Source organism: Macaca fascicularis, chromosome 12 (assembly GCF_037993035.2).
Source record: "Macaca fascicularis isolate 582-1 chromosome 12, T2T-MFA8v1.1".
In the NCBI taxonomy this organism is placed as follows: domain Eukaryota; kingdom Metazoa; phylum Chordata; class Mammalia; order Primates; family Cercopithecidae; genus Macaca; species Macaca fascicularis.
This window is the reverse complement of record NC_088386.1, coordinates 66,431,240-66,443,372: the sequence shown is the minus strand read 5'-3', so window position 1 is coordinate 66,443,372 and position 12,133 is coordinate 66,431,240. Positions and strand designations below refer to the sequence as shown.

At 41.0% G+C, this 12,133-nt stretch overlaps 1 protein-coding gene across 3 annotated transcripts in view; it reads right to left on the bottom strand.

Annotated features, from left to right (window-relative positions):
* Positions 1-261: 261 nt before the first annotated feature.
* Positions 262-12,133, bottom strand: part of GAD1 (glutamate decarboxylase 1) — a 46,373-nt gene continuing 34,501 nt past the window's right edge. For all 3 annotated transcript variants that reach the window (XM_005573441.4, XM_074009428.1, XM_074009430.1), the window contains 5 exons: positions 8,916-8,994; positions 7,688-7,837; positions 4,582-4,689; positions 2,514-2,603; positions 262-1,699 (listed from right to left, as the gene is read on the bottom strand). In XM_005573441.4, the coding sequence (XP_005573498.1) occupies positions 1,526-1,699; positions 2,514-2,603; positions 4,582-4,689; positions 7,688-7,837; positions 8,916-8,994 (601 nt within the window). In that variant the 3' untranslated portion in view covers positions 262-1,525. The remainder of the gene's footprint in view (positions 1,700-2,513; positions 2,604-4,581; positions 4,690-7,687; positions 7,838-8,915; positions 8,995-12,133) is intronic.

Genomic DNA, 12,133 nt, shown 5'->3' with positions numbered 1-12,133 from the left:
TGCAGGCTGGTCTCGAACTCCTGAGCTCAAGTGATCTGCCTGCCTCAGCCTCCCAAAGTGCTAGGATTACAGGTGTGCACCACCATAATGATTTTATAGATGAGGAGCTTCAGAGCCTGTGACAGTGGATCGAGTCTCCTTCAGCTTAATCAGGGTACTGAGCATCACCTAAAGTCAGCCAATAGAAAGCAAATGGGCTATGGGCAACCCAAGGAACTATAATTAGAAACATCTCTGTATGAAACACAAACTAGAAGAAAATTTTGTTCAAATTCTCCATGGAGAATATTTTTATTTATTTATGTTCTTCTTGCATACTCTAAAACGCACAGTGTGAATTGCCCTTCTTCAAAAACAGTTGTGAGCCTGGTCACTTTATCTGAGATCTTCAGAAGGTCTTCGGAAATGTTGCCTTAGGTTTCAGCTAAGCGAGTCACAGAGATTGGTCATCAGCTACTACAAAATTACAGGAGATCTAGTTATTATCCAACAATTACTAGAAAAGCATTGAGAACACCAGACGTACAGCCAGACAGAGAGGGTAAGAGAAGAGCAGATGCTATTTAAGTAACAGGATTTCCATATATATGACTCTATGAACAATCTTAGAATTCTTTTACAGACAGTAAAATGCTTAAATCATTATTTTAAGGGCACTCTAATATAAATACAAGTCTCACTAATTTTAATCTTTTCTCTTTGGCTCACAAATGCACGAAAATACCATAAACGTTTTCAGAACTTACTTCATTAATATATAAATAAGATACATTACAAATGAGAAGAAAATACAAGACACCTCTTTAACATGGTACATCTCTGAATATAAATAAGCAAATATTTCATTGACCTACAATTAAACAATCATTGAAATCATGACACATAATCTCCCCCTCCCGCCACCAAGGTCAGACAACAGTAATTTACACAATCTACACAAATTAATCCCTAAAAATACAGCCATAGTACAACAATGACTCTGCTACTATTTTCCCTTAACAGAATGCTAATGGGGAGGGTGTGACTTGTCATCTGGTGGTGGTTTTTCTCATCCATCAGCACTTCAGGTGGAGAAACGCTGACAGGGAGGTCGATTCTCACCAACAGCATTTCCCTTGGCCCCTAGGACATGGCGTTTTGAAAAACAGCTTTCCTGGAGTTATTGGACAAGCTGGTTGGCAGCATGTTTAGCTCCTCGGTAACTGCTGAAGGTAAGGTGAATTCTCTTGGAGCAGGAAACATGCTGTGGTCTATTACTAAGCCACACTCACTATACATGTATATATAGAGAGAGGTATGTATAACTGTACATATATACTGTTCCTAATGTGCAACTTTTTTAAAAAGAACACTATTTCCGGCTAACTAAACAAACAAGCTTTAAGTAATGTTTTAACAATATTCTTCAAGATATTATGTTTTCCCTCAATGAAATGGCCTATGTGTTTCAGCAACATAAAGAGGTTTGTTCTGGAGTGCCAGAGGGAAAAGGCATTCCCAGAAACTCATGTTCTGCGAAGGGTGATTACAGATCCTGGCCCAGTCTTTCTATCTCCTCAATGAGGAAGTCAATGTCAGACTGGGTAGCGGCTGGGTTAGAGATGACCATCCGGAAGAAGTTGGCCTTGTCCCCCTGGGGCTGGTAGCCAACCATGGTCGTGCCTGACTCCATCATCAGGGCTTTGATTTTTGGAGCCACCTTGTGATGGAAAACACAAAACAAAACTCAAGATTGACATTAATACCCTCTCTTTTTAACAATTGGACCCAACTTGCATTTTACTATTTGTGTTTACAATGACATAAAAGCAAAGAAATATTTCATATCCAGGAATCTTTGGGGGCTAATATCAAATGACTACCTGGTCACAGGTTCCCTCAGAAAGTACCGTGCAACTGAATTTTGAAAGTCAGTCATGGAACAATGATAGTAAAATAAAAAATGAAGACAAAACCAAAAAACTCTTATAGACAACACCACAAATTCAGGGTTTTGCATAACTCAGAGCCCAGGATACTGCCTGGCACATAGATTGTGTTTAACAAATATTTGTTAAATGGTTGGATGGATTAAATTTATATAAATTAAATATAATCTTAAGAACCCTGGATAAGATATAAACTGGATATAGAAAACAGCTAGAATGAATCAGCATTACAGTTTGCTTGAACTTAAAAGGTTATTGTAACAGACACAGTTTAATCTAGAACGTCCCTAGGAATATGCACATTATTCCCTTATCCTGCGTAGGGCTCCTTTAATGAAGAACATCAACCAAGGACAAGGAGACAAGATGCATCCTTTAAAAGTTCCTGTGGTAACCACAGTAAGGGGGTGATGCAGGCTCAAGAGGAATATAACAAGATGGCTCTCCACCACCCCATTACTAGAAACCCATGCCAAGGCTTTATTTTTTATATTTCCCCCACTAGAAAGGCACATTGGAATGAGGATGTCCTGACCAGCCAGAGAAATTGCAGAGGATTAGATGAAACAAAAAGCAAGTCTATACCTTGTGTAGCTTTTCCCGTCGTTGAGGGCTGTCTGGCACACCCCTGAGGCTTTGTGGAATATACCAAAAACAGACATTTGTGTGCTCTGGCTGCAGAGATTTTAACAGACAAACAAACAAAGAAAATTATGATAACTTGAGAGAAAACTGTTCCCAAACCAATATGCATCCTTGGTGGAAGTCTCTTAGACCAAAGAAAGAGGTTGAATGTTCATCTCAAAGGCAATGTTACTTCCACACTAGGGAGAACAATGCCTCATTTATCCAACCATATCTGGCAAGAGAGCTGTTCCCTACAACCAATTTTCTAGGTAACTAAGGTTACCAACTTTAAACATTAAAATGTTACAAATAATTACATTTGGGCAATTTTTTAAAAAAGGTATCCATCTGTCCATCTTGTCATATAGAAGATACTTGAAACATAGTTTATGGATGCTGAATTTTTTTTTTTTTTTTTTTTTTTTTTTTTTTTTTTGAGACGGAGTCTCGCTCTGCCGCCCAGGCTGGAGTGCAGTGGCCGGATCTCAGCTCACTGCAAGCTCCGCCCCCCGGGTTCCCGCCATTCTCGTGCCTCAGCCTCCCCAGTAGCTGGGACTACAGGCGCCCGCCACCTCGCCCGGCTAGTTTTTTTTTGTATTTTTTTAGTAGAGACGGGGTTTCACCATGTTAGCCAGGATGGTCTCGATTTCCCGACCTCGTGATCCGCCCGTCTCGGCCTCCCAAAGTGCTGGGATTACAGGCTTGAGCCACCGCGCCCGGCCCTGGATGCTGAATATTTTATTTAGTTTATTATATTGATACTGAATCTTTTCTTGATGAATCAGGACTATCATAATAAACATTAAGACTGGTTATATCAATTAATAGAATTGCTCCTAAAAAAAACCCCAAAAGACTGGTTCTACAGCATAAGGTAAGGCCTGCTGAGATGCCTCAAACTGTTTAGTGTCCCTCCTGTAAAGATTCCGTGCTTTTTGAGTTCTGTGTCTTCTTGCTATAGTTTTAAAGTTTTCTTCCTAGTTGCTGTTTGCCATTACTGTGCCTGTCTCTAATTGATTTGAGATATCACATTTGTTGTTTTTAATCTGCTATTAAGAGTGTTTAAAGTAGTATGTAAATGATCAGAGCAGTGTCATTGATTTTAAACTGTCCGGGGCTCTTTTTTGTTCATTTGATGATTCACATGTGTTCCTAGTAGTTTAGGTTGCCTGATAAATAGAATAATGTTGACTGTAGGCAGTGTTATATTATACTGGCTTATAAGTGGATTTTCTTTTATTCAACACTGGCTCCTATTCCATCTTTCTTTATTCAAGTGTGAGCTCCACTGGGTCAAAGAAAGTATCTGTTTTGTTCAATACTCTAGAATCTAGGTCCTAGCAGGAGGCCTGGCACATAGTGGATACTCAGTAAACTCTGACAGATACTTTACTGTGTGCAGTATGCACATGAACTCAGGGCAGAGACCATTTTATCTTGCTCTCCTCCTTATGAATCTATGTTAAGTAGAACCTCATTTTAGAACAAGTCTTGGGAGGTAAGAATATACCCACCCTATAAGCTTCTTGGAAATGAAAACCACTTTATCATTTTTTAAAATTTCTAAGTTATATATTTTTTTCTTATAGAGACAGGGTCTTGCTATGTTGCCCAGGCTGGTCTTGAACTCCTGGACTCAAGCAATCTTCCTGCCTTGGCCTCCCAAAATGCTGGGATTACAGGTGTGAGCCACCATGCCCAGCCTGAAAAACACTTTGTCATAAAGGTTCAACACAAAACAAACTCAAGAATGATGAAGGATTCAGACCTGTCAAGGAAAGACCTCTTGTCTGCCCAAAGCTGGCCAAGAACAACACAGTTTTAAACGACATAAAGGAAAAAGTTGTCCCAGTGCTACCAGAAGAAAAGTTCACAGACATGGTAGGAATTAAAGAGAGGAATTAAGAGTATATAAGAATAAAAATTTTGAAGCAGTTTCTGACAATATGGGAAAATCCAGCTTCAGGAGCTTCCCTCAATACCTTTTCTGGAAATACTGTGTACCTGGTCCAGGATGACTACCTACCTCACCATCGAAAACCATCTCAAATTCTTCTCTGTTTTTAATCTTGGCATAGAGGTATTCAGCCAGTTCCAGGCATTTGTTGATCTGGTTTTCAAATCCCACTGTGCCCTGTTTTAAAGAGAAAAGTCATGTTTGTGGTTGCGTTTCCCTGTGATGAGCATTTGAGAAGGCTAGGCCGTCCCTGTCTATGGGAAATATACAAAAAAGTATTTTTGGAGATGGTTAGGAAGAACAATCTAATCAAATATGTACAGCTTTTTCACAGATGTGCATGGAATAAATGATGTGTGCCCACTTCCTCTTTGAAAGGCACTCCGGTCTTTGGGTAGTTACTCTCAACTGGACCTATGCCTGATTCTGGTTTGCTTTAGGATGGTGCTACTCAAAGTGTCATCTATGAACTGAGGCCACTCCACAACTGTAACCGATCTACAATCAAATGAGTGTAGAAATTGAGATTAAGCACAGGAAACTTTTATAGCAATTGGACAAAGGGATTTTGTCTATTGACTCTAATAAAAAATAGTGGCTTGTTCCTTGTATGTTTTTAAACTTCATTTTTTCTAACAATTCATCTTTAGGGTACTGGTCCATGATAGGTGAAAAAAAAAAAAAAATAACTGGTTCTTCAGCATAGAAACTTCAAAAGATACTGCTGTAGAACTCATCTTCCCCAGCAGTAAGTCCTTGTGAAACATGTCCCATGCCCTGTCAGGCAGGCTACCTTCCACATAACAGTGTTATACCTTTTAGGTGACAGGCAGGCAGGCAGATGGGGAAGCCATTGGTCTCAGTATATGCCCCGAGATTGCAATAGTTACAACTATTGACAAACTGATTGAGCGTGAGTTTCAAAAGCCAGCACAGCTGATTAATAACAGCAGTATGAGGGTTGTTGAGTGGGTCGGTGTTAACAAGGAGAGCAGATGCACAAGGCTGGCTGTGGATTGCTAATGGGCCTGAGCGAAGTCCAGCACTGACAAAGCATCAGCCTCTCCAGGTAGTGTCACTGCTGACCGTACACCCTAGTCAGTCCACTTAGGAATGAAGCCTGCACCAGGGTCCCATTTCAGCAACCAATCACTATGGAAAAAACCTCCAGCAGATGGTTCAAGAGGTTATTGTTAGAAATGAAAAAGAAGACACAAATTACTGAAACAGGCTATGTGATCATTATATTTCAAAATGACAGGACTCCTTTTTTTGTTGTTGCTATTTATGGTTTTTTTTTTTTTTTGGTTTGGTTTTTTTTTTTTTTTTTTTTGAGATGGGGTCTCACTCTGTTGCCCAGGCTGGAGTGCAGTGACATGATCTCGGCTTACTGCAATCTCTGCCTCCTGGGCTCAAGTGATCCTCCCACCTCAGCCTCCTAAGTAGCTGGGACCACAGGCATGCACCATCACACCTGACTAACTTTTGTATTTTTTGTAGAGATGGGGTCTCACTTTGTTGTCCAGATGGGTCTTGAACTCCTGAGCTCAAATGATCTTTGCCTGCCTTCGTCTCCCAAAGTGCTGGGATTACGTGCATGAGCCACCGTGCTCAGCCTATGGCTATTTATATGTTCACAATTCCTATGATTACTTTGTAATAGAAATCAAATTCAGACTATTTCTATATTAAGTCAAAACAGAGCTGGGTGTGGTGGCTCACGCCTATAATCCCAGCACTTTGGGAGGCTGAGGCAGGTGGATCACTTGAGGTCAGGAGTTCAAGTCTAGCCTGGCCAACATGGTGAAGCCCTGTCTCTAGTAAAAATATAAAATTAGCCAGGCATGGTGGCGCATGACTGTAATCTCAGCTACTTGGAAGGCTGAGGCAGGAGAATTGCTTGAATCTGGGAGATGGAGGCTGCAGGGAGCAGAGATCGTGCCTCTGAACTCTAGCCTGGGCAACAAGAACAAAACTCTGTCTCAAAAAAAAAAAGATAAAATGACTTACTGAGGAAAAACTAATAATCTACCAAATTTTTCCTACAGAAGAAATATTTGACTAGAAATTTTGCTGGAAAATCTTGTTGTTTGAGTGTTAGTTAGATTCAATCTTAAACATAGAAATTATTAAAATTAATTTACAATAAACAAAAACAAGGTATGTAATATAAAACTATGAAATCAAAATTTCTTTTACTTGATTGCATACAAATACTTTTGAAACAAATAGTCAAATGGTAATCCTCGCCCTCACTCATATTTTGGGAGAAATTCCAATAGTTAGCTTTTTTCCTTAGGTACAGAAATGAAACCCAAAAGGTTGATGAATGCAGACACAGCATGCTACCATCTAACAGTAGGATTTTTTACAATAACGTATACATTTTCCAGAATAGCGTATTAAGTACAAACAATAGGAAAGGTATTATTGAAGTAGAAGTTAAAACTGTCGTACATATCCCATGATGAGAAGCCTCATAAAAGACTTCAAGGGGTTGGGCGTGGTGGCTCACGCCTGTAATCCCAACACTTTGGGAGGCCGAGGCGGGTAGATCATGAGGTCAGGAGATCGAGACCATCCTGGCTAACACGGTGAAACCCCATCTCTACTAAAAATATTTTTTTAAAAAATTAACCGGGCGTGGTGGCTGGCGCCTGTAGTCCCAGCTACTCGGGAGGCTGAGGCAGGAGAATGGCGTGAACCCGGGAGGCGGAGCTTGCAGTGAACCAAGATCACACCACTGCACTCCAGCCTGGGTGAGAGCGAGACTCTGTCTCAAAAAAAAAAAAAAAAAAAAAAGAAAAAAGAAAGAAAGAATTCAAGGTTCTACTCAGAATAATGCAGTAATTTTATTTTTTTAATCTCTTTCTCTACGCCTGCACTAAATAATTCCATCATCCCCAAGGATTGCTGTGGAAATCCTTATCTTGGCATAAGTTTTAGTTGTTCTAAGAAGACTTCATAATAGTTCAAATTGAGGAGACTGAACGAAAGGAGAGAGAATTTCACATAAGGAATAATTTCATTCACAAAGAAAACACAGTTAATTCAATTATCTAGATATTGATTCCACATATAGTGAATTATCTGTGATATATCTTTGCCCCTCTTTTGCCAGCCAGTCTCTGCAAATTACGTTTCTGCTCTATTTTCTGAATTATTCCCTTCATACCTTTGCTTTCCACATCAGCCAGAACTTGAAGATATCCACGTGGCGGCCACACTGAATTGCCTTGTCCCCGGTGTCGTAGGAGACATCATACTGCTTGTCTGGTTGGAAGAGGTATCCTGCACACATCTGGTTGCATCCTTGGAGTATACCCTATCATGCAAATCAAGATGGGTGCATCTGCATTTATAGATCAGAGATGTGGGTGGCTTTAAAACCAGGCTGGCTTGGAAGGAGAGGCTTGGGGACATATGCAATCTTTCTTCTGATGTCTTTATGAGGTCTTACGCTTGTTCTGATGACCTTTTCTAAAATCACTCTTGGAAAACTTGCCATCCCTTTTTCTCTCTCTGATTAGAACGTGATTTTTCCATCTCAGATGCCATCCCTCTAAGGGGAAATGTGTGTGGATGTCTGGGATTGTTTCAAGATTGGGAAGTGCTATGGCATTCGGGGGCCGGGGTTAGAGATAGAAACTTCCTCAGTGGGTGGGATAGTTTCATGCTGTGAAGAATTTTTCTCTCCAAAAGCACTCTGGCAAAAGTCTTCCAACCTTTCCAGGACCTGCTATGACATGAACATGGATTCCGCGTATGAGTGGACTAAAGAGGCTGTGCAGATTCTGGCTCCTACAGGCTGGAGGCAGACTTTTTGGAATTCTTCTGTGTGCACAAGTTTTACGGGAGCAACAATGCCTTGGAGGGCAGGGCCCTATTATTAGGCATGTGAAGAAGGGAATATGAGGCTCAACCATTTACAGCAGCTTTTGGGGCAACATTCCTTGTGGCCCTAAGTTGGTATTTGTAGTTGTTGTTCTGTCTCATTTATTTCAGTTCTTGGGACCACACATGCATGCTAAGAACTCTGAGTATGCTCCAGTGAGTGCTTTTAGTCCTCACTGAGGACAAAACTGATTGGATGCCTCACCTAACTGCTCTCACTTTTTTTGTACAAATATGAACGAATACTCAATTAAATAATTCCCTTAAAGGTTCAGTTGCTGACAGACCCTGAGTACTGATCAAGGAAGAAGTGCAGTAGCCAGCAAGAGCCAAGAGAAGAAACCAGGTTAGCTGCAAGGGCAGGAAAGGACAGCAGCAGCAGTCTCTCAATGGGGCTGCCAATCTCATGAGTCAGCCAACAAGTACTGCAAAGAGACCCCACGTGTGTCTCTTTTCGTGCTTTCTAAAGAATGTATGGGCTCCAGCATAGTTTTGGAGGGAGTACAGACCTTTTCTTTGACGAGAATGGCAGAGCACTGCAACAGCACACCCATCATCTTGTGAGGGTTCCAGGTGACTGAGTTGGCCCTGAAAGAAGCACATGAGACTTCAAGAAGGTGCAGGAGTCAGAAGGAGGCAACTGTTCTCTTGAGGAAACCACCACCCATCCCAATTCAAGTCAGTAAATATTATTCATGCCTATCCTCCTGAATTGACTAATCAAGTAGTAAACAAATGTTTTGCAGGCAGTCTCGAAGCATTACATTGCGGACTGCATCTTAGAGGTAACTGCTATTAACAATAGCTAACATTTATTAATAACTTATATGTCTTATTGTTTTGAGAGCTTTCAGGTATTATATCAATATGGTATCGTGGTTAAGAACTCAGGCTTTGGAGCCAAACTGTCTAAGTCTGAGTCCTGGCTCTGACATTTGTTAGCTTGGGCACATTATATAACTCTTATGTGCCTCAGTTTCTGTTAAATGGGAAGTGTGTACCTCACAGAATTGAATAAAGGACAAAATAACTTAAAAAATGTAAAATGCTTATAAGAGTGCCTGGCACACATAATTCTCACCACAACCCTATAATGTAGGTACAGTTATTATATATATTTTAGATGGGGAAGCTAACATGCAGAAAGGTTAAATATATTACCCAAAGTCACAGAGTTGGGAAGTGTTGGAGCCAGGATTCAAGTCCAAGGCCTCTAACTGCACAGCCATTGTTCATAACCATCCACTATACTGCTTCTCTCTAGGAGACACAGTGGCTTCTTTCTGCCTTTCTCATTTATAGGCTGGTGATGCTGACCTACCCACTTACCGGGCAGTATCAAGAGTGGTACCTAAAAGCAAGGCTTGACTGGACTAGTCTAGACTCTGACTGCCTAGCAGCATTATTTAAATGCTAAATGAGAGTGATTTTGCCAGTTTGGGCTGCAATGATAGCTTAACAAGCATGGTCTCCTAGCAACTGCATCATTCTGTCAGACATAATTAGATGGTTAAGGAGCACACTAGCTAGAGCATTACAGAAACAACTTAAGTCTAATGTATGATGATTAAAACATGGGTAACTTGCTTGATTGGTTTGCAGACTCCTTCTCAAAGGCCTGGCCCATAGCTAGGTGCTGCATTTTAATACCTGTGAAGGATCTTTTCCCCTAGATAGAGCAATTGGCTCAGAATCATCCTGCCTCTGCTCTCCCTAGAGCTAAACCCTTGCCGTGAACTTTCAACCTCTTCATCCTGCTTAGGTCCTTTAGTTAAAGGACCTAACAAAATAATTTAGTGCATATGTGCATTGTGTTTCAAGGCAAAGAGAGGAAGGTCTGAAGATCTTTTCCCTTCAGTGTATAATAAAACCTTTGTGAAAGAGACCTGTGAAAAATTCCAAGGAAAGTTAACTAAGTGCTTAGCTCACTAAAAAGCATCAGTGTGAGGTCATATTTAAATGGTAGTGAATTTAGTCAAATTTCTCGTTGCTATCATTTACCAAGTTGTTAAAAAATTATATTTAGGTCTCATAAAATGTCTTAAATGGTTTTCTGCATATCCTAAAGGTCTGAAGTAAGTGATTCTTTGCTGCTACAAAAGGAAAGTAATAAGACATAATATGAATTCAATTTCCTTTAGAAGACGTATGTGATTTAAAATGTTAGAAAAGAAAAAGTCTAGTGTGAAATGTTTTAAGTTTTCCTAGACTCAAAGACAGAAAATTAAAATTGTCTGGGAAATCTAAAGTTAAGTTGGCCTGGCTCATCCAGAGTTCTTTTTTTTTTTTTCTTTTTTTGAGACAGAGTCTCGTTCTGTTGCCCAGGCTGGAGTGCAGTGGCATGATCTCTGTTCACTGAAACCTCTGCCTCCCAGGTTCTAGTGATTCCCCAGCCTCAGCTTCCTGCGTAGCTAGAATTACAGGTGTGTACCATCACGCCTACTAATTTTTGTATTTTTAGTAGAGACAGGATTTCACCATGTTGGCCAGGCTGGTCCTGAACTCCTGACCTCAAGTGATCTGCCCTCCTTGGCCTACCAAAGTGCGGGGATTACAGGGTACTACACCTGGCCGAAATTTTTTACATTATCCTCTGAGTTACGAGGTTGTCCACTTGACAGAGCCAGTCTCACCCATGTTGACAATGGTCTTTCAAAACTGAGACAAAAGTTTGGGGAGGCACAGTAGAGGTAACAAAAGCCAGAGTCCTGGCTGTGGGAGGAGCCCTGGGCGTGCTCTCCCTGCCTGCTCCATGTTCGCCTCTCCCTCCTTAGTCTGCTTCTACCTCTCCCACCTTGCTCCAGCCCCACTGGCCTCTTTGATGATCCTCCCACTTGCCAAGAACAGTCCTGCCTCAGGGCCTTTGCACTTGCCACTCGTACTGCCTAGAATACTCTTCCACATATCCTTGTTTCCTGTCTCCCTTTATCACAGTATCTGCTGATATGTTACCTCCTCAGAAAGGCCTCTGACTACCCTGTCTGAAACAGCATGCCTTGTCACTCACTGTTACCTAACCCTGTTTTATTTTTCTTTACTATGAGACAGATTAAATATTTGTTATGAACATCTAGCCTACCGGAATGTAAACTTCAGGAGGGCAAATCTCTTAGTTGATAACACCTTTCATATACTGCCTTATTTTTCTGCATTTATCAGATATGCATTTTTATTAGAAAAGCACCATAGGTGGCTGGAAGACAGGTAACTGAATATTCACATCCACCCCTACCTGGCTCATGATGGGTGCTCAGTAAATATATGTGGAATGAATCAATGAATCATTGTGACTTTGTTATGGATCAACACTTAGGAGTCAGGTCAAAATCATATTTGGCCTAGAACATCCACTGAATTTGAACAGTTAAAAAAGAAAATAAGTTAGGAGCTGAGTGTCCTGCCCTTTGTGGAAGTAAGCTTAATGAGGAAGAGGAAAGTGAACCAGTGGCCCTTCCTGTGCCCTTGGCAAACTCTGATGGCCTCCAATTCCCCTCACTGGTTAGTCTCTCTCTTCTCCTACCTGTGTACCTGCAATTGCCTCCTGTTACACTTATCACATTGTGTTCTAACTACTTGTTTACTTGTCTTTCTGATTGATTGATTGATTGATTGTTGTTAGAGACAGGGTCTCACTATGTTGCCCAGGCTGGTCTCGAACTCTTGGGCTTAAACAGTCCTCTCACTTCAGCCTCCTAAAGTGTTGGGATTACAGGCGTGAGCCACCACA